The sequence below is a fragment of the Lactuca virosa genome, chromosome 9 (genome assembly GCF_052849685.1).
Source record: "Lactuca virosa cultivar CGN04683 chromosome 9, Lactuca_virosa_CGN04683_v6, whole genome shotgun sequence".
In the NCBI taxonomy this organism is placed as follows: domain Eukaryota; kingdom Viridiplantae; phylum Streptophyta; class Magnoliopsida; order Asterales; family Asteraceae; genus Lactuca; species Lactuca virosa.
In genome coordinates, this window is record NC_136434.1 from 108526139 (window position 1) to 108547649 (window position 21511).

The following is a 21511-nucleotide window of genomic DNA, read 5'->3' on the forward strand; positions in this document are numbered from 1 at the left end:
GATAAAGGTCACCTAAGCATAAGAGTTTTGAGACATAGAGGGGATGAACATGCCATTAAAAAAGTAATGTTTTTGGTATCCCATTATTCGAAGAATTACATAAAAGTTGTAATGGGTTATCGCAACCTACCGATCAACAAAATCACTTGTGTAGTGGGTCACTGCCTCAATTGATTTTGGTGATGTGGATCTTAGCTTTTCAAATCTAATTTAAAGGGCAATTCATTTTTAGAAGAAATTATATCAAAGATATTAAAATAAATGTTATTATTTAGTAAATGACTACCCCAATTGTAACCACATCACTACTCACCATCCGATCCATCCTCGAAAAGGAAAAACTAAGCGGGCCCAACTTTCTTGATTGGTTCAAGCAACTTGAAATTGTCGTCAAGCTTGATAAATGTAACATCCCAAAAATTTCATAAAATTTAAACTTTTCAAAACAACCATTTTTCTATAGAAGTGTTTACAAAAACCGTTGTTCCCAAAACATTATTTAAAAATTAGAATATCTTTCAACATAGTTTTCAAACCATACACATTATCAGAGTTTCCCAGAAATCATAAGTCCAAAATGCGAGGATGTGTACGGTCACGCCGTCACCTTGCGACGATCTACTGAAGTACCTGAAACCATAAACCCAAACTGTAAGCACGAAGCTTAGAGAGTTCCCCTAAAGTACAGTGACAACCCGAAATTTCTTTCTTGTAAATGTCAAACTTAGTCAACTAAAGTCAAACATTCAATCAAGGTTCAAACTTATTCCTATTATTATCTTATATTAGTTAAATGAAAGAGCTAAAAGTGTTTGGATCTAGCATTTTTAAGCATTATGTATTTTGAAAGAATAGCCTTTAAAACAATTTGGACCGAAGCCTTGGGCTGTGAACACCCTTCGGGCCGTGACCCTCGGTTGGGCCGTGAACCTCGGTTGGGCCGTGAACCCTCCTTTCCTATATAGATGAGAGTTATTGATTCAATCCTCATTATTTCAATTCTGGCTGTGAATTCCCACATTTCTCTCTCAAGTATCATCTTTCAAACCTTCAATTCTTCTTGAGTATTGCTTGGATCTTCAAGGTGTTCATCATTTCATCATCATCCTAGGGATTTCTAGGCAGAAAACACTTGAATCTACTTCATCCTTCAAGATCAGTGGGCCGTGAACTCAAGAACATCAAGTGTTATTGAGCCGTGAACACTCCATCCTGGCCGTGAACTCCTTGCAGCCTCCCATCTTTGCTTATAACACTTCTTTTGTAAGTGTTCCTTGCATCCTAATTTGTTTTCCAAATACCTTAGAGGTTATATTCACTAATTGTGTACATATATGCTATGTAAAATGCTATTTAGGACTTGTTTTGTCTCGGGAACTAGCTTGTGAAATCAAACATCCTATATCGAACTTCCATTCAAATCACTCACACTAGTTTGTGTTAATATCTTACATGTGAAAACGTCAAACAAAAGGATTTCTTATGCTTATTATTGTTGTTAAAATCATTTCAAAAACTCTTTTAAACTAATTTATATGGCTTTTATTATCAAAATCATATTTGTGTATCTATTTACGTATAAGTATGCTTTAATGGACTTAGGACTATTGCTAAATACCTTGACTCCTGTTCCTTGTTTGGTTGTGGGCTTAGGGTAGGATCACTAGTCCGACTGTCGGTTAAATCATAGTTATACTTATTGAATATATACATGAATATTTAAACCCCCATTTTTAAGGAACATACTTAACTCAGTTGCTTATGTTGAACAATTGAGTCTTTTCTACAAATCAGTAACAGTAAAGCAAACATGATAGTAAATTATAATATGTATAGCTTAGAGGATCACTACACACTATTTCTAGAACAGAGAAACATACATGAGTCAGTATCTACATACACACTATATTCTAGATCAGAGAAACATACATGAGTCAATACATTCACACAATAACAAGAATAAGAAGGAACATACATACATTCTATAACAAGAACAAGATAACTAAAATGTGAGATACTATTTCTTGATATAGAAATATACTTGTTATGTCACGTTTTGTAACCAGAGTCTCCTGGAGGGAGAGCGTGCGTTTTTGTATAGATCTATATGGGATTGACCATCCCACACCTTGCTGTTAGCTACAGTGGGACCTGCAGGTCTACGGGTGACAAATGTCATACCATTTTCGACGCCTGAAGAACGTTGTGTTTTGTACTAGTCGATCAAGCATGGTTATAACCTAATCACATTTAACCTAAATTAACCAATTTGGTTATGAAGTAGTTAATGCATCAGTAGCTTATCTTATAAATATGGAAAACTTGCATTTTATACTAATTCAAGTACACACATATATTTTTACAAGAGAACAAACTTACAAAACAGTCGGGTCTTGGGTAGAAGACTATATTTCACTTTTAGAAGAAAATATAGGATTTTCTGGGTTAAATACAAACATTTTACTAAACAAACACAAACATTTTCATGAGACAAACGCAAACATTTGACATTAAATAATTATGAACTCACCAACTTAAATGTTGATACTCTCTTTCAAAATAACTTGTATTCTCAGGTCATCAGTAGGCAGGTACACTGGACCGGATTTTGAGAAGACGGAGCATGTTCAAGACTCGTATTTTATTTTGATATATTTTTGGTGTCTTACAACTACTCATAGAACACACATGCATTAAATATTCTATTAATGCAATGGATGTTGTTGCTTGTCTTACTATTATGCATTGTTATGATACTGTACACGATGTCCTCCGCCCCCGAATGTTTCCACCATCTCGGTTTGGGGGTGTGAAAAGTACCAACACCCAAACAGATAACATATACAAATAACAACATACTTTAGGTCCAATCAACCATCGGGTTGGAATACCCCAGGCCCTCAACCATCGGGTTGGAATGCCAACATACTATGGGTCCAGTCAACCATCAAGTTGCAATAGCCCAGGCCATCAACCATCGGGTTGTAATGACCCGTCCTGTTAGCTTACGCACAAAGTAGTGAAGCCTCAGCCACCGAGAAAACATGTGCACATATAACAGATAATCATACAACGGTCTACAATCAGTCAAACACATCTAACAGATCACTAAGCATAGCATCATACTATCTACCAGGATACCGATCTAACAGATCATAACAACATAGCAACATGCATAACAAAATATCAATCTAGTGGGCCGAAATTGGTGCCTTCGACCTGCAAGTACAGTGAGGACAACTCACCTCGAATGCAGAAGCTCCCCGAAAGAAATCCCTAGTTGCTGCCCTGCCGGCTTCCCGAGCTATCAATACCAATAACACACCCAATTAGCAATTGGGTTACATGCTATAACCCATAACCCATACTTGGGGTAAAATGAACATTTTACACCAAAACTGAGGCCCAAAACCAAAAGATCCACAGAGGCCCACTAATGGCCCAATTTTCCGAATTGGGCCCAACCCCATATGGGTCTTATCCTAAGCCCATATTTTCCTTAAATCCAAATAAGGTTATCACAAAAACCCCTCGGGAGAAACATGGTCAAAGACATACATAAAAAATCAAATTCAACGTTCCAAGTTGATCCAACTCGCCGAGTTGTCCTTCAACTCGTCGAGTTTCTCCATCAATTTGCACAGATCGGGAAAAACCAAGTTAACTCGCCGAGTTCCTATATCAATATGAACATGTCGGGGAAAACCGATCCAACTCGCCGAGTTTATCCAACAAACTCGCCGAGTTCGCCAGAAACCCACCTCTTAACACATTAAGCACTTAATCCATTGGGAAAATACTCCAAAACATATATTTGACTTCCTTGAGCTGGAAAACCACGTAATGTTGCCAACTTTACGTTCATGCATGTCTAAATGAAGCTCTTAAGCTTGGAATGGACTTAATAATTGACTTAATGCCTGCATGACACCAAAATCCTCATAAAGCATGCCCGTTTAAGCTCAAGGACACTAAAACCAACATAAATCTGGAAGAACAACCCGTAAAATGACTTTAATCCTTCATCATCCCCAAAAAGAGGCCAAAACACCATAAACTCCAAAATAAGGGGATCTAATCAAATATTAAGCAAGTTTAGGACTTTATACCCGAAATATGCTGGAAATGGAGAAAAGAACCCAAATCTGAAAGCTCCTACTCGAACCACCACTTTGCACCAAGCTTTTCTTCCTTCCATGATCTTCAAACACACCAAAACACACCCACAATGAGCTCACAACACTCAAGGAGGCTTTAGGGTTTGAAGATTAGGGTTAGGGCTATGGAGGCTGGAAATGAGGCCAACACCTGGGACTTACGGTGTTGAAATAGGTGCAATACCCTAAAATTAGGATTTCCTTATTAGTGGCTAACCCGCCGAGTTGAGGGTCCTCAACCCGTCGAGTTGCCTCATTAAACTTCGCGGTCAAGCCAACTTCTACTCACCGAGTTGAGGCTCCTCAACTCGTCGAGTAGACCCATTAAATCCCATGATTCTTCATCTTCAACTCGCCGAGTTGGCTCCTCCAACTCGCCGAGTTTAACTTGAAATTGGCATAATTCCACAATTAACCTTCTAGATTTTGGGTGTTACAACTCTCCCCCACTTAAATTATATTTCGTCCTCGAAATCGCTCCTTATTAATAATCTTAACAAATGACCTACCTGATGATCGCAATCGGAAATTATGCGCCTAAGACAGTCTTCCCATGGTAACCAAAACCCGAACCGAAAGTCCTATCCCGAAGACAACAATCAAAATTTTAGCCCATGCAAACCACTTCTACCCTTCTGAGACCTGAAATCTATATTGGTCTGACTCCCAAACAGACTGCCCACACCGCAGCAACTCCATGCCAAGCTCTCAATGAATAACATGCCAACCATAACACTTCCAACTCTGATCATACAACAGTATACCCAGGTCTACCGAGACCATCCCTAGAATAGTTCTTCAAGCCCTATGAAGAACGAATCCTCAATCTTTTGAATAAAAAACAATCTTACCTCCCCTGAGATCTGAAACCTAAAGTCTCAATGGTCTGACTCCCTGTCAGACCTTCCCCACCGAACTGTCACCTAGCCAACCTCATAGAGTCGCGTACCAAAGAAAACGCTTCAAACCCCTGATCAAATTGCTGCTTTAAGAGGGAAAAAAGTCACTGACCATATATAATGACAGAACACTTATTCACGACAGAAGGCTTAGATAATCCTTCGAGTAGAAGATTCATCCTTGCATCGGCTAGACTCAGACGAGAGCTACGCAACTGGGTCAAAACAATTACTTTGAGATTATTTAATCTTGCTACGAGTGACTTATCATTTCCCAAACTCCCAGATACTCCACACACACATGGAATCCCACGTCACTAATACAGCCCGAAACACTGATACTACCCAAAACACTGATACTGCCCGAAACACTGATACTGCCCAAAACACTAACACTACCCAAAACACTGATGCCAAGAGCCTGAAACCTCCTCATTAGCCCAACCTTCACAACGGTAGAACCATCCATTTGAATCCATCCCCGGTCCTTAACTGGGGCATTACCAGAACCATGAAGAATGATCCTCGAAACACACTGACCACGATTTTTTTCCCAAAACCAAACCATATGAAGAACCCAAAATCTTAACACCCTTGACTATATGCTATGCCATTACCGAGCACTGCTTGGACGAGCAACTACGATCCAACCAGGAAATTTTGCAATACATGAAACCCTTACCGACTCTGGTGTACTCCCACCAGGGCACCCACTCGATAGAATCCCCAAGAACTTTACGACTTACGACTACATACGGAATTTCCAACTTGAGAATCACAATCTAACAACCGCTTGCAAACAACTGGGATTCTTGCATACAACTTACTGAGAATTTCTGATACCTGCCTAATACTCTACACAACCCTTACCACTCCCTTTACTTAATCAACATATTTGCGGCTCGTCCGACCCCCATAAACGCGTCAACCCTGAAAACACTACAAGCAGAAGAAACGAACCATTATGATCTTTAGGCCAACATCCTATGACTGTAATGCTTCCGATAACACACCGACCTTGATGACACTCTCACAGCGCCGCTACACCACATAGCTTCTATATAAGCAATCCTTACGAAAACAAAGTTGCACACGATCCACAAAAAGGATAATGCTCAGACTCTTGATCAAAATCGGAAGCTAAAACCCAAGAGAACCATGCACATAACTCGAACCAAGAGCCCCAAAGCCATCTTGCCCATCTCACATGGACAAGCCCCCATACACATACTTAAGAGACCCAAAATCTCTTCGGAAGAGGAAAGAAACACCAGAGATAATCGACATGCCACCTTAATCAAAATAGAAAACATCTTCACGATCGGTCAATACAAGACCCCATACTGTACTGAACGGATTCCATCACTACCCCACTAACTTGAGAAGACCTCCAAGATGATCCTCAAGGTTACCAAAACCTGAGTCTGCTATGAACCAAGCTCCCACCCTACCATTGAGAGTAACACACCTGAAGACCGAACGAATATAAAATATACTGAAAAGTAGGGTAGCTGATGTATTCCTTGACCTTTAACTGTCACCACTTAAACCCTTCGGAGAATTCCCGCTGAATAAAGTACTCAACGACCAATGGTCTAGGACACCTTGACACCGAAACCAGAGAAACCACAACCCACTGGGAGCTGAACATACCTGCTTCTGAAAAGGGTCCACCAACCAACATCTGCCCAACAAATCTGAAAGCAGCAAACCAACCAGCGAACTAATAGAACCCTCAATAACTAACATTCAATCTGGGAATCCCAATTCTACCCTACTTAGAAATCGAACCACCTCCCACTGGTGACGAACCAAAACATAAACCAAGCAGCCCATCCATGTACAACCATACCTGAACATGAAATGAACATCACCCGCATAATGGTCCTCTAGGTACGGATCAAACGAACCCCAAAAGGAAGCTGAAATACAAAGCATAGGCAACTACCATTTAATGATCCAAACATAATCCCCTACATACAACCCACACGACAATCCGACACCTGACCTTACCATCTCCTAAGGATACAAACCCTGCTCACATCGCTAAAATACTCGAGCTACAAAAAACCACTTGTGCACACCAGTGCTGACATGTTGTTTCCAACCACCGTGAGCAACTGACCTCAAGCAGAGAATCCAAACTAACTCGGGAGGTCAAAACTCTTCCCACTCCCTCGAACTCGGAAATATGAAGGGCAAGATCCTTGTAACAGATAACGACAATCTAATCCGACAATTTTCCACTTAAATCCTAGATGCAATTCCTAGCCGATCATGACAACCGCTTCCTCCCCTTGTCTCGAGGCTCGAGGCACGACCTCTAACAAAACCCTTGAGACTTCCAATCAACATACTCATCCGGGTCTGAACCATTCAATCCACATCAATATCACCCACATGGTCCTGAACAACACAAAACCCATCCTCGCCTGAGCGGCGTAAGCCAAAAGATCAGAGATACGGAACCACTTTCTCGAATATTCCTCCCTTCATTACGTCATTGTCTACCGGAAAACATTCTCTCACTTACCCAGACAAATTGATTTCATATCTTTACATCTTCTTTGAGGACTGTCCTCCAAGCCTTTTTATATCCTGCTTTGAAGCAACTACACTTCCTCATTATCCAGTCTGACTCTCGACCTGGTTTAGTCTCTGGCTGCTGGGACTATTGCAATACTTCGTTCTGCTACCTTCCAATGTTGCTTACTACCAATCTGATAGCTAACCTTGATTTTTGTCTACCTTATCAGTAACTGCTATATTCGGAGACTTTACCTGAAGAAAACGGAGACATAGAACTACTCGGATTCCATGCTTTCTCAAAGAAATGCCGTTATCTCGATCATTCATAGGGGCTAGATTCTAAGGAAATGGAAAGCCATGGGAATGCAACCAACTCCCTTTACTCCCACGTTGGAAAGCATATGAACTTGACTGAACCGAATGACCAGCCCCGAGCTGGGGTAAAAGAAGAAGGGATAAGATAAGACAGTAGCACCCACCACTCTGCCAGTAGAAGGTTATCTAGTCGATCTTCGTAAGTAAGTAAGTAAGTAACACTTTCATCAATGATTCCTCTAATCTTCTTAAGGCTCAGAAGGGTTGTGGGGGGCGCTTGATAATATTCCATTCCTTAAAAGGCGGTGAATACTAGATCCAGTGAAACGGTAGCTACTAAAGCGTAAACTGCTCGTTTTTCCTTCCCCGCGAGTATAGCATGATGAGCCCAAGTTACGGCAGCTCCGGATGAAAGGGGAATAAGAGTATTAAGAAAAGGGATTTCCCGAGGATCTAAAACTACAATCTCTTTTGGGGGCCAAATACCTCCGATCTCTACCGTAGGTTCCAAAAAAGAATGAGAAGAAGCCCGAAAAAGATGAAAAATGAACATAACCTCAAAAACGATAAACAGAATAAACCCATATCGAGGTCCTAATTGTACGACTTTGGTATGATGTCCTTCCAACGTGGACTCACGTAGAACATCGTGCCACCATACGAACATGGTATATAGGATAAAGATTAGGCCCAAACTGAGAAGTGTTGCACCCCCTCGAAATGAGTTCATGTACATCACACCTCCGATGGTGGTTGCCAAAGCTCCGAGTGAACCCGATATAGGCCATGGACTTGGATCTACCAAATGATAAGAGTGCCTCTGAGATTCAATCATATACAACTTTGCCTCGGTTTCAGTTAACCCCCCACCCCTTCAATCATGGTGTCCAACCATGCTACCCTGACCCCCTCTTCCATCAGCTGCTGAAGAACTACTCACAATGTCAATTAGCTATTCCATGAATACAATCACATGCAACGAAGCTCAGATAATCATTCAAGTAACAAACTCATCCCTACAAAGGTTGGACTCAAATGAGAGTTGCGTAGCAGGGTCAAATCTGTCACTCTGAGATTATCCAACCTTTTTCACATGTGACTTGACATATTCACCTAATAGATAACTCACATCACTCATAAGTTCCATAAAGCACAAAACAAGCAGCATTCATGCACCTTCGCCCTCCCTCACTCTCTCAAGAGTGGCTAATCAATCCTCACGTTGACCCGCTATACACTGCACCTGCTCATGAAACTTCCACCAACCCTGCAGCACTCGTGTATGCTTGCCATACATAATACTAGATCCTATAGACAGTTAAATACTTGATCCTACCCTAAGTCCTTCATGAAACAAGAACAGGAAATAAGGCTAAACCAAACATTCTCAGGCTATAGAATCTTAGTTATGTACAACTATGATGCATACACAAAGCAACTACAGTAATGACGTCAATTTCATATAAAGAAGAATCCTAGGTTATCAGGCATCATATAATTAGGCAATTCTATCATGCAATTCCTGAAGATCCCTAGTCTGTCACTAGCATGTTGCTCTAACATATCACAATATCAAATAACAGTATGGTATTTTGGGGTCTACTTACTGGCTCCGGCTGATGGTACACATTGCATCCTCCTTGAGTATTTTGAAAACCATTTGAAAATCATTTTCAAAATATTTTTCCATAGTTTGAGACTGGATTAGCATGAGTGTTCCTCCAATTCACTCAAACCAAAGCTATGATACCAACTTATAACATCCAAAAAATTTCATAAAATTTAAACTTTTCAAAACAACCCTTTTTCTATAGAAGTGTTTACAAAAACCGTTGTTCCTAAAACATTATTTAAAAATCAGAATCTCTTTCAACATAGTTTTCAAAACATTATCATTATCAGAGTTTCCCAGAAATCATAAGTCCAAAACGCGCGGATATGTATAGTCACGCCTTCACCATGACACGATCCACTGAAGTGCCTGAAACCATAAACAAAAACTGTAAGCACAAAGCTTAGTGAGTTCCTATAAAGTACCAACACCCAAACATATAACATATACAAATAACAACATACCATGGGTCCAATCAACAATCGGGTTGGAATACGCCAGGCCCTCAACGATCTGGTTGGAATGCTAACATACTATGGTTCCAGTCAACCATCAGGTTGGAATACCCCAGGCCCTCAACCATCAGGTTGGAATGCCAACATACTATGGGTCCAATCATCCTCTGGATGGAATAACCTCGACCATCAACCATTGGGTTGGAATTCCCCTGCCTGTTGGCTTACATACAAAGCAGTGGAGCCTTAGCCACCGACCAAACATGTGAACATATAATAGATAATTGTCACACCCCCAAACCAAGGATGGCGGAAACGTCCGGGGGTGGAGGACTTCATGTATAGTATCATAACAGCAATTGTAATAGTAATTCAAGCAAACACAACCAACATATATATAATTGAAAAAATATTACATCATTGTATGAATTACATGTTTACGAATCAATTACAATATGTTGATAAAATATGAAATAGTAGACGCCTTAGCGTCCCATCCTCAAAAGCACTTGATTACCTGTTTAATGATTTCCTGAGAATACAAGTTGTTTGAAAAAGTGTCAACACAAAGGTTGGTGAGTTCATAAGCTTTTCATTTGTAAAAGTAGTATTTGTGTTAGAAAAATCCAATATTTTCCTTAATGTGTAAATGTAGTCTTAAAACCCAAAGACCGAAATGTACAAGTAATTTGTCATATTTATAGTAAAACAATGCAAGTTTAAATCGACATAAACTCGTTAAATTTTAATGAAGTTCCCGTAAATTCCAATGTTTGTTAATACTTTATGTGAGTTTATTATAACCATACTATGACCAAGGTTGCCTAAAACGACGTTCTTCAGGCGTCGGAAATGTTATGACATTTGTCACCCCAGACCTATCGGTCTAACTGTTGCATGCAGTTTAGGTGTGGGTTTGTCAAACCCAATATAGATCTATACACAAGTATCACGCTCTCCCTCAAGGAGACTCTGGTTACAATACATGACTTAATGGTAATTTGAAGTAATTGTCTCACAAAGTCATTAACGGAATTTCGTGTTATGAAAACTTGGTACCGTATGGCCGTACCTTGCTTAATGAAAATATCCTTTGTATAAATGTACCCTTTTTAAATGTATGTGTTATGTAATGTATCATAAACTATACCTATTATAGTTTATCAACCAAGGGTAGTACGTGGTAATGTATGCAAACTATATTCAAAATAGTTTATTTAATGTTTGAATGTATCGATTGTACTTTGATTATAATCACTTGTTATTCTTTATATTTTATATGACCAAATCCATTTGTAAACTGATGTGTGTCTAAATATTAAGATAAAATGTCATATATTGCAGTAACATATAGTCACATAAGGATATACACCTTGCTCAACATGTTACAAGATGAAATGAAATTAACAGCAACTTTTCGTTAAAAACAGTTTCTGTTACCGTTCTTAGAAAATTTATAGAAAAATCATCACAGCTCTAAATCCAAATCCGCAAATTTTGAGAGTTTGGAATATGAGTCTAGTTTGTTCGTGAATTTTATCATGATTTTTAGTGATCTCTAACAGAGGTGAAAATGTTCATAATCACAGACTGGTCGGGGTTTGCCTCTGAAATGACAGGCAGTTTTGTAAAAATCACCATTAATTGTAGAAAAATCATTTGGAGGTGTGCAAGTAGTCATTTTAAAGCTAAGAGTTTGAACTACTTGCATCTGAAACAGTTTTGAAAACTAAAATTTTTAAGTTAGCCAAAACAGTCCGTGATTAACGTCCATCTTTTCTGATGCAATCTGTTAGAAAAAGTTTAATTGTGTTCTTGATGATTTTACTTGTATTCCCCCCTTAAAACTTAAGAAAAACATGTAAATGTATGGTATGAACTCACCTTATGTGGTTTCAGTGGATGAAAGTGAGAGAGAGGAAGTGTTCAACTCAAGAACACTAAGAAGATGTCTTGATGATTCGAAAATCTAACACCGAATAAGATGGAACTTGTGTAAGATATCAATGATTTGAGTAGAATGGAGTTTAATAATTATGTGAATGATGAAGATACTTACTAATTGAAGCAAGAAATCCCTGGAGAAAGCCTTGAAGTTCTTGAAGTTGAGAGAAAAGATGAGAGAATTTTGGAGAGTGTTCTTGGTTGCTAAGTGTAGAATGAAAGAGTTTTTATGGAGAATGAGGAGAGAGGATCAATCCTCCAGCTCTTAGAACGTGGGAAGAGCTGGAGATTGGTTGTAAAGGTCCACTAAGGAGACAAGGAGTAGTGGGAAAGAGTGGATGATCATAGAGTGAGGTGGTGGTGGCTTGCTTTTGTCATAAAATAAGGAAAAGCAAATATTCCCTCAATAATTAGTCCAACCACCAATTCTTTTAATAAATTTTTATAAAAACCCTGGAGATTTATATATTTTGGGGCCTTAGTTTATAAAATAAAGTTTTGGGTGAAAATCCCACGTTAAAATAATGAAAAACGTAGTTAAAACGAAGTCGTAGTCGAAAAACCGGAAAAATTATGACACGCAAACATGCATGTCGTCTTCTTTTATGACAGGGGATTCCTTGATACTCATTGCGTGTCCTAAACACGCGAGTCGTAAGTTTACGACAGACAAATGTGTGTCGTCTTCCTTTATGACAGGGACTTCGGTCCTGAAGCTTCAGTTTTGGGTCCTTAAGCCTATTTTACCCGTTTTTACCCCGTTTCAAGTGGTTTTTGACCCAGTTAAGGGTCGGGATGGCCCGAATGATTACAAAAAATTAAAGGAACTTTTGAGAGAGATTTGGGAGAGATTCGGGAGAAATTTGGGAGAGATTTTAATAGAGAGAGGTTGAGTGAAAGAGATTGTGAGAGGTTTCGTTTGTGATCTTTTTGAGTGTCCGGCTTCGCAACGAAAGGTCCATAAACCCCGTTAAGCCATGATTTAGTGTCTTACACAATCCCGATGATTGTGCAATAGTGTTTTATCGCTTTGGTTTGTTGTTTAGCATTGTTAAGGCTAAGGAAAATCAAACACATGAACTTTCCAAATGATGATTTCTCATTAAAATAGCGAATTGTATAGTGATTACATAACGTAAACCCTAGCATACAAGGGTTATTGGAGTTGACCGGTTTGACTTGTTGACTTTGAATTGACCGAAATTTGACGGTTGTCACATCATCCCCCCGTTAGAAGGAATTTCGTCCCGAAATTTTCATTTTGACTGGGATTTCAAGAGTTTGGGAAGAGATGTGGATACTTTTGTTTCATCTGATCCTCGCGTTCCCAGGTGAATTTGGGTCCTCGTTTAGCGTTCCAACGTACCTTCACGATGGGAATACGACTTTGTTTCGTTCGTTTGATTTCCCGGTCCATGATCTCCACAGGTTCTTCCACGAAGTTGAGGCTCTCATTGATCTCGATTTCCTCGAGTGGAATAATGAGAGTCTCATCGGATAGGCACTTTTTCAAGTTCGAGACATGGAAGGTAGGATGCACATTACTAAGTTCGCGGGGTAGATTGAGTTTGTAAGCTACGGGGCCGATTCTAGCGAGAATCTCAAAAGGTCCTATGTATCTTGGATTCAGCTTCCCACGCTTTCCGAAGCGTATCAAGCCTTTCCAGGGTGAGACTTTCAAAAGGACTCGGTCTCCCACCTGGAATTCCAAGGGTTTCCTCCGCTTGTCCGCGTAGCTTTTCTGTCGGTCTCTTGAGGCTTTAAGTCGTGCTCGGATTTGTACGATCTTTTCGGTGGTTTCGCGGATGATTTCTGGACCGGTGAGAGTGCTATTAGAGACTTGCCCTCTAGCTAGCTGTGTATCCCCCACCTCAGCCCAACACAGGGGTGATCTGCATTTGCGACCGTAAAGAGCTTCGAATGGAGCGACTTTGATGCTAGTATGATAGCTGTTATTGTAGGAGAATTCGATAAGCGGTAGATGGGTATCCCATGCTTTACCGAAGTCTATCACACAAGCTCTTAACATGTCTTCCAACGTTTGAATGGTTCGCTCGCTCTGTCCGTCGGTTTGTGGGTGGTAGGCCGTACTCATGTCAAGCCTAGTTCCCAATGATTTTTGTAGAGACTGCCAAAACCGTGAGGTAAATCTACTATCTCTATCGGAGATAATGGATATCGGCACACCATGGAGTCGTACAATCTCTCTGATGTACGTTCTAGTCAGCTTCTCCATCTTGTCGGTTTCTTTTATTGGAAGAAAGTGTGCTGATTTGGTCAATCTGTCTACAATTACCCATATTGTGTCAAGACCGCCCGATGTCTTAGGCAGCTTGGTTATGAAGTCCATTGTTATTCGTTCCCACTTCCACTCAGGTATATCCGGCTGTTGTAATAGCCCGGATGGTTTCTGGTATTCGGTTTTGACCTTAGCGCAAGTCAGGCACTTGCTCACATAGGTAGCAATCTCAGCTTTCATGTTCGGCCACCAGTATAATTTCTTGAGGTCCAGATACATCTTATCCGACCCGGGATGGATGGAGTATCGAGTCTTGTGTGCTTCATTCATGACGACATCTCGCAGTCCACCGAACTTCGGTGTCCAAATCCGGTTCATGATATAACGTGCTCCATCCTCCTTGACTTCTAAGTTTTTATCCATTCCCCTTAATGTCTCTCCTGCCACCTTTTCTGGTTTCAAAGCTTCCAGTTGAGCTTCCTTGATTTGTATGGTCAGGTGGGAATGGATTGTCATTGTTAAGGATTTTACTCGGCGGCCCGAGTACTCCTTCCTGCTTAGAGCATCGGCCACTACATTGGCCTTGCCCGGATGATAACGAATTTCGCACTCGTAGTCATTCAGCAACTCCACCCATCTCCTCTGTCGCATGTTGAGCTCTTTCTGATTGAGGATATGCTGAAGACTTTTGTGATCAGTGAAGATAGTGCATTTCGTGCCGTAGAGGTAGTGTCTCCAGATCTTCAAAGCGAATACCACTGCTCCTAATTCCAGGTCGTGCGTAGTATAATTAACCTCGTGCGTCTTAAGCTGTCTCGATGCATACGCGATAACCTTCCCTCTCTGCATGAGCACACATCCGAGGCCTTGATTCGAAGCATCACAGTACACTACGAAGTCCTCGGTTCCCTCTGGGAGAGACAAGATCGGTGCGCTGCATAGGGCTTGTTTTAACGTTTGGAAAGCAGTTTCTTGTTTATTTTCCCACTTGAATATAACACCTTTCTGCGTCAAAGTGGTGAGTGGTTTCGCAATCTTGGAGAAGTTTTGTATAAATTTTCGATAGTAGCCAGCAAGCCCAAGGAATTGTCGAATTCCGGTTGGCGTCTTGGGTGCTGACCAATTCTCGATTGCCTTGATCTTGGAGGGATCCACATGTATGCCTTTCTCACTTACCACATGTCCAAGGAAATCCACTTCTCTAATCCAGAATTCACACTTAGAGAACTTAGCATAAAGCTTCTCCGCTCTTAGCGTCTCTAGCACTTGGCGTAGATGTAGGCGATGCTCCTCCTCGCTTCGCGAGTAGATCAAGGTATCGTCGATGAATACGATTACAAACTTGTCTAGGTAGGGTCGACACACTCTATTCATTAGGTCCATGAATACCGCATGTGCGTTTGTTAAACCGAAGGACATCACCACAAACTCGTAGTGCCCATAGCGAGTTCTGAATGCAGTTTTGGGAATATCTTCTTCTTGAACTCGTAGTTGATGGTAGCCTGACCTTAGGTCGATCTTTGAGAAGAAATTTGCTCCTTGGAGTTGGTGGAAAAGGTCGTCGATTCGGGGCAGAGGATATCGGTTTTTGATGGTGAGCTTGTTTAGTTCCCGATAATCGATGCACATGCGAAAGGATCCGTCCTTCTTCTTTACAAAAAGGATTGGTGCTCCCCAAGGTGAGAAGCTTGGTCTGATGAACCCTTTGTTCAAAAGCTCGGTTAATTGACTGGACAACTCCTGCATTTCTGATTGTGCGAGGCGGTATGGAGCTCTGGGTACGGGGGTAGCTCCGGGTATTAAGTCAATTCTGAAATCGACTTGTCGTGCGAGTGGTACACCAGGAAGATCCTCTGGGAACACATCCGGGAAGTTACACACTTCGGGGATGTCCTTGATGTCTTTCACGTCTTGTTTCTTGTCTACTATGTGGGCTAAGAAGGCGTGGTACTCCTTCCGGAGATACTTTTGGGCTTTGATGCATGAGATGATTTGTAAATTCGCACTAGGTTTGTCACCATAGATAAGAAGGGTTTCGTCATTTGGTAGATTGAGGCGAACGGCCCTTTCGTAACATAGAATGTCGGCACGGTGAGGAACTAACCAATCCATCCCGATGATTACGTCGAAGCTTTTTATGGTGACTGGCATCAGGTCAATTTTAAATGTATGGTTGTCTAGAGTGAGAGTACATTCTGAGTATATATCGCTAGTGCTTTCTATTTTCCCATTTGCCATTTCTACTACATAAGTATCCTTTAGTGATTGGGGATTTTGTTCAAGTAAATGTTTATATTGGTGGCTCACGAAACTCCTCTCCGCTCCACTATCGAATAGTACGCATGCATAAGAGTTATTGAGGAGAAACGTACCGGTAACCACCGTGGGATCCTCGACTGCTTCCCCGTGTCCTATTGCCAGGACTCTTCCTACTCCACCAGCATTAGGGGCTTGTGCTTTGGGGCAGTCTCTTTTGAAGTGACCTGCGTCTCCACAGTTGTAGCAGGTCCGGGTTGCCCCCGTACTGGCGACTTGGTTGATTGGTTGAGCCGGCGCTTTACAGAAACGAGCAGTGTGCCCCTTCCTGTCGCAGTTGTTACAGTGCATCTCCCTACAAGCACCATTGTGGTGAAAGTTGCACTTGTTGCACTTAGGTAGTTTTCCCGCATATGGCTTCGGTGGTGCTGGAGTGGTAGCAGTAGTGGCAGCATTAGTGGCAGCATGGACAGCAACAATTTGTTGCTTCTTAGCGGGGTCCTGTGCTGGTTGGCTCTTCTTTTCGTTCCAGAACTTCCTTTTGTTGTTTCCCCCTTTTGATTTATCAGTGGTGGTGGTTGTAGTATTATGACCGGCTCGGTGGTCAACAAGTTGTTGTGGCAGCTCCCTGGCACTGTCAAAAGTAGTTGGCCTTGAAGCCAGGACACTACTTTGCACGTGGAGAGACAGTCCCCAAAGGTATCGCTCCACCTTTTTCTCCTCCGGAGTAACCATTGTTGGGCAGAGGAGAGCCAATTCATTGAATCGGGTGGTGTAGGTTTCAAGGTCAGAGCCCGTCATCCTGAGGTTCCAGAGTTCTTGTTCCAGCTTTTGAATTTCACCTCTCGGGCAGTACTCCTTCATCATCAACGTTTTTAGTTCTGCCCAGGTTATGGAGCTAGCCACTTCGAGAGTAAGTGACTTAACCCGACAGTTCCACCAAGTAAGGGCCCGGCCGGTGAAGGTTAAGGTTGCGAACTTAACTTTGCTCGCTTCGGGGCAGGAGCACACCTGAAAGACTACTTCGGTCTTTTCAAACCATTGCATCAACTTGATGACTCCCCCGCTTCCATTGAAGTTGTCGGGTTTGCCATTTGTGAAGTCCTTGTATGAACACTCTTTTGCACGCCACGTACTGTCTCCGTGGATAGAGTGTGTAGCTCCCGATCCCGAACCACCAGCTCCGTTGGTCCCTATATGTGACATTGCGGCCGCTACGGCTGCTGTTACTGCAGCCTGGAACATCGCGGGATCAAACTGTGGAGGCGGCGGCGGAGGAGGTGTTGCTGTGTTGCTGGAAGGTCTTGGTCTTCTTCTTGGCGGCATGGTTCTGTCATAAGTCGTAAACCAATGTACTTTTAGTAAAAGTGTATTTATAGGGAGAGAAATCTTTTATACATAAAGTATATTATTACGTTGTTTTCCGGTATGTTTACGATACATACGATTTTATACTTTTTATTGACCCAATACATTGGGTTATGAGGTAAAATGAAAGTATAAAATATTTTTATTATAGTAACACAAAATACTCCTATAGTATTTGTAAATGTTTAGTTTTGAGTTTTTAAAGCATTTAGTTACTTTATAATATTCATCATACTTTTAATGAGAATTTATAAGTCCTTGTCTTACCCGTTCGGCTAACGACCCTCCACCGATCAAGGAAGCGGTGGGTGAGAGTGGACACCCATTAAGTTGCCATTTTATAGGCAACAACCTTATACCCCCCTTATAGACCGGCTTCGTGAATGAGGCGTACTAGCGGTAAGACGAGTTTGTTAGATTTGTTGTCCATCCTGACCATCCCCCGGTATATGCAAGTCAATTCCCGGACAGATATAGTTGATCAGGCTATATCCTTCCCAGACTTGATTTACATATACCAAGGCATACCCATAATGTACAACTCCTCTTCTTTTATTTTATGTTGTTGTAGTTATGACACTATGTGAGCATGTATGCATGTATTTATACTTTTTAATAAAAAGAATCATTTATTTTCTAAAAGTATATTTATTTGGAAAATGCACAAATCAGAGACTATTAGTCCCAATTGTGTTTATAGTTTGTATATCTTATGTGGTTTGATATACTTAATTCACTATAAACTGCGCTCTGATACCAATCTGTCACACCCCCAAACCAAGGATGGCGGAAACGTCCGGGGGTGGAGGACTTCATGTATAGTATCATAACAGCAATTGTAATAGTAATTCAAGCAAACACAACCAACATAAATATAATTGAAAAAATATTACATCATTGTATGAATTACATGTTTACGAATCAATTACAATATGTTGATAAAATATGAAATAGTAGACGCCTTAGCGTCCCATCCTCAAAAGCACTTGATTACCTGTTTAATGATTTCCTGAGAATACAAGTTGTTTGAAAAAGTGTCAACACAAAGGTTGGTGAGTTCATAAGCTTTTCATTTGTAAAAGTAGTATTTGTGTTAGAAAAATCCAATATTTTCCTTAATGTGTAAATGTAGTCTTAAAACCCAAAGACCGAAATGTACAAGTAATTTGTCATATTTATAGTAAAACAATGCAAGTTTAAATCGACATAAACTCGTTAAATTTTAATGAAGTTCCCGTAAATTCCAATGTTTGTTAATACTTTATGTGAGTTTATTATAACCATACTATGACCAAGGTTGCCTAAAACGACGTTCTTCAGGCGTCGGAAATGTTATGACATTTGTCACCCCAGACCTATCGGTCTAACTGTTGCATGCAGTTTAGGTGTGGGTTTGTCAAACCCAATATAGATCTATACACAAGTATCACACTCTCCCTCAAGGAGACTCTGGTTACAATACAGGACTTAATGGTAATTTGAAGTAATTCTCTCACAAAGTCATTAACGGAATTTCGTGTTATGAAAACTTGGTACCGTATGGCCGTACCTTGCTTAATGAAAATATCCTTTGTATAAATGTACCCTTTTTAAATGTATGTGTTATGTAATGTATCATAAACTATACCTATTATAGTTTATCAACCAAGGGTAGTACGTGGTAATGTATGCAAACTATATTCAAAATAGTTTATTTAATGTTTGAATGTATCGATTGTACTTTGATTATAATCACTTGTTATTCTTTATATATTTTATATGACCAAATCCATTTGTAAACTGATGTGTGTCTAAATATTAAGATAAAATGTCATATATTGCAGTAACATATAGTCACATAAAGATATACACCTTGCTCAACATGTTACAAGATGAAATGAAATTAACAACAACTTTTCGTTAAAAACAGTTTCTGTTACCGTTCTTAGAAAATTTATAGAAAAATCATCACAGCTCTAAATCCAAATCCGCAAATTTTGAGAGTTTGGAATATGAGTCTAGTTTGTTCGTGAATTTTATCATGATTTTTAGTGATCTCTAACAGAGGTGAAAATGTTCATAATCACAGACTGGTCGGGGTTTGCCTCTGAAATGACAGGCAGTTTTGTAAAAATCACCATTAATTGTAGAAAAATCATTTGGAGGTGTGCAAGTAGTCATTTTAAAGCTAAGAGTTTGAACTACTTGCATCTGAAACAGTTTTGAAAACTAAAATTTTTAAGTTAGCCAAAACAGTCCGTGATTAACGTCCATCTTTTCTGATGCAATCTGTTAGAAAAAGTTTAATTGTGTTCTTGATGATTTTACTTGTATTCCCCCCTTAAAACTTAAGAAAAACATGTAAATGTATGGTATGAACTCACCTTATGTGGTTTCAGTGGATGCAAGTGAGAGAGAGGAAGTGTTCAACTCAAGAACACTAAGAAGATGTCTTGATGATTCGAAAATCTAACACCGAATAAGATGGAACTTGTGTAAGATATCAATGATTTGAGTAGAATGGAGTTTAATAATTATGTGAATGATGAAGATACTTACTAATTGAAGCAAGAAATCCCTGGAGAAAGCCTTGAAGTTCTTGAAGTTGAGAGAAAAGATGAGAGAATTTTGGAGAGTGTTCTTGGTTGCTAAGTGTAGAATGAAAGAGTTTTTATGGAGAATGAGGAGAGAGGATCAATCCTCCAGCTCTTAGAACGTGGGAAGAGCTGGAGATTGGTTGTAAAGGTCCACTAAGGAGACAAGGAGTAGTGGGAAAGAGTGGATGATCATAGAGTGAGGTGGTGGTGGCTTGCTTTTGTCATAAAATAAGGAAAAACAAATATTCCCTCAATAATTAGTCCAACCACCAATTCTTTTAATACATTTTTATAAAAACCCTGAAGATTTATATATTTTGGGGCCTTAGTTTATAAAATAAAGTTTTGGGTGAAAATCCCACGTTAAAATAATGAAAAACGGAGTTAAAACGAAGTCGTAGTCGAAAAACCGGAAAAATTATGACACGCAAACATGCATGTCGTCTTCTTTTATGACAGGGGCTTCCTTGATACTCATTGCGTGTCCTAAACACGCGAGTCGTAAGTTTACGACAGACAAATGTGTGTCGTCTTCCTTTATGACAGGGACTTCGGTCCTGAAGCTTCAGTTTTGGGTCCTTAAGCCTATTTTACCCGTTTTTACCCCGTTTCAAGTGGTTTTTGACCCAGTTAAGGGTCGGGATGGCCCGAATGATTACAAAAAAATTAAAGGAACTTTTGAGAGAGATTTGGGAGAGATTCGGGAGAGATTTGGAAGAGATTTTAATAGAGAGAGGTTGAGTGAAAGAGATTGTGAGAGGTTTCGTTTGTGATCTTTTTGAGTGTCCGGCTTCGCAACGAAAGGTCCATAAACCCCGTTAAGCCATGATTTAGTGTCTTACACAATCCCGATGATTGTGCAATAGTGTTTTATCGCTTTGGTTTGTTGTTTAGCATTGTTAAGGCTAAGGAAAATCAAACACATGAACTTTCCAAATGATGATTTCTCATTAAAATAGCGAATTGTATAGTGATTACATAACGTAAACCCTAGCATACAAGGGTTATTGGAGTTGACCGGTTTGACTTGTTGACTTTGAATTGACCGAAATTTGACGGTTGTCACAATAATCATATAACGGTCTACAGCCAGTGAAACAGATCTAACAGATCACTAAGCATAGCATCATCCTATTTAATAGGATACCGATCTAACAAATC

The 21511-nt window shown here is 40.2% G+C and overlaps 1 protein-coding gene across 2 annotated transcripts; it reads right to left on the reverse strand.

Annotated features, from left to right (window-relative positions):
- Window positions 1-10338: 10338 nt before the first annotated feature.
- On the reverse strand, window positions 10339-20556 carry LOC145138209 (uncharacterized). Of its 2 annotated transcripts, XM_079072327.1 has the most exons (4): window positions 20313-20556; window positions 20138-20222; window positions 16523-17736; window positions 10339-10499 (listed from the first exon to the last, which is right to left on the reverse strand). In XM_079072327.1, the coding sequence occupies exons 3-4, from the start codon at window positions 17730-17732 to the stop codon at window positions 10489-10491; spliced, it is 1221 nt and encodes a 406-aa protein (XP_078928453.1). In that variant the 5' UTR covers window positions 17733-17736; window positions 20138-20222; window positions 20313-20556; the 3' UTR covers window positions 10339-10488. The 2 variants fall into 2 exon arrangements, 1 of the variants encoding a protein (XP_078928453.1); XR_013721387.1 differs by lacking the exons at window positions 16523-17736; window positions 20138-20222; window positions 20313-20556 and adding exons at window positions 11852-11936; window positions 12027-12289.
- Between the last annotated feature and the right edge of the window lie 955 nt (window positions 20557-21511).